Here is a 1,045-nt window from a genome sequence, read left to right as displayed (position 1 = left end):
CTGGGCAGGGCGTGTGGGCCGCTCTTTCGGGGGACAGAAGGGAGTTTAGACAAGGGAGAGAAGGGGAAAGATGCTGCCTGGACAGAGCCAGGACCCCCGACAGCCCTGGGCGCTGCTTGATGCCAGCGGGGAGGGGGCTGCCCCCAGGCTCTGAGCGCTGGTGTTTGCCGGGGATTAATCCCAGGTAAACCAGGAGCTGCTGTCACGGACTTGGGGGGCCCCAAGCGTGGGTTTCTGTGCCAGCACAGGGCCGGAGCTGCTGGGCTTCCCCTGAGGAAAGAGGATTTTCCAGCAGGTCACGGCCCTCAGGGAAGGGGCCGGCACGGGGGCAGCTCCCTTCCAGCCCAACGCCTGCAATTCCGTGCAGGGAATCGCAGGGGGGCACCGAACTGTCCCTGTGGTGGTAGATCGTGGCCTTCCTCTCACGGGAGAGGGACTGAAGGGAGCAGGGGCTTGAGGCCAGCAAAGCAAGCAGACCACTGCCCGTGCTGCCTGCCCTCGGGAGAAGCCGGCAGCCCCGAGCCCGCCCCGGCCTACCATAACCCAGATGTGGAAGGAGATGCTGAGCGCCAGGTAGGCCGCCGACAGCAGGATGGTCCCCTTGAACTTGTGGAAGAGGAGGTTGACCAGCCCGGCCTGGAAGACGAAGGTGTTGAAGAACATGAGGAAGATGATGATGACGTTGAAGAGAATAGCGATGTCCTGGATGCTGCAGGAGGAGAGAGACGCGGTGAGACCCCGGCCCTCCTGCCCCACCACGCCACCCGCTACGCCCGCCTGGCACTCACATGAAGAGGACGAGCTGGACGGCGGGGGCCGTGCGGAGCAGCTCCGAAAAGGAGTTGACGAAGAGGTCGTAGAAAAGCAGGAGGAACTGCAGGAACAGCACCAGGCTGTAGTTGCTGGTCTGGAGCATCTTCCTTCTCCGGGGCTTGGAGCCCTCAGCCCCGGCATCCCCAGCGGCAGAGCCAGCTCATGGGCGGGAGCCGAGGGGCTCAGCGTCGCCTCTCCCTACAGCCGGGACCTGGAAGGGGAGCGGAGGTTT

The 1,045-nt window shown here is 64.5% G+C and overlaps 1 protein-coding gene across 1 annotated transcript in view; it reads right to left on the bottom strand.

Annotated features, from left to right (window-relative positions):
• The window catches only part of TMEM138 (transmembrane protein 138), a gene marked incomplete at its 3' end in the record, with an annotated part of 11,085 nt that extends 10,102 nt beyond the window's left edge, over nucleotides 1-983 (bottom strand). Inside the window, exons 1-2 of the mRNA XM_009319035.1 lie at nucleotides 789-983; nucleotides 538-709 (exon numbers count right to left, since the gene is read on the bottom strand). Coding sequence (XP_009317310.1) covers nucleotides 538-709; nucleotides 789-916 — 300 coding nt within the window. The remainder of the gene's footprint in view (nucleotides 1-537; nucleotides 710-788) is intronic.
• Nucleotides 984-1,045: the final 62 nt, after the last annotated feature.

The sequence above is a fragment of the Pygoscelis adeliae genome, unplaced genomic scaffold (assembly GCF_000699105.1).
Source record: "Pygoscelis adeliae isolate BGI_AS28 unplaced genomic scaffold, ASM69910v1 Scaffold1232, whole genome shotgun sequence".
In the NCBI taxonomy this organism is placed as follows: domain Eukaryota; kingdom Metazoa; phylum Chordata; class Aves; order Sphenisciformes; family Spheniscidae; genus Pygoscelis; species Pygoscelis adeliae.
Note: the sequence above shows the minus strand (reverse complement) of the source record. Positions and strands in the feature narration are given on the sequence as shown.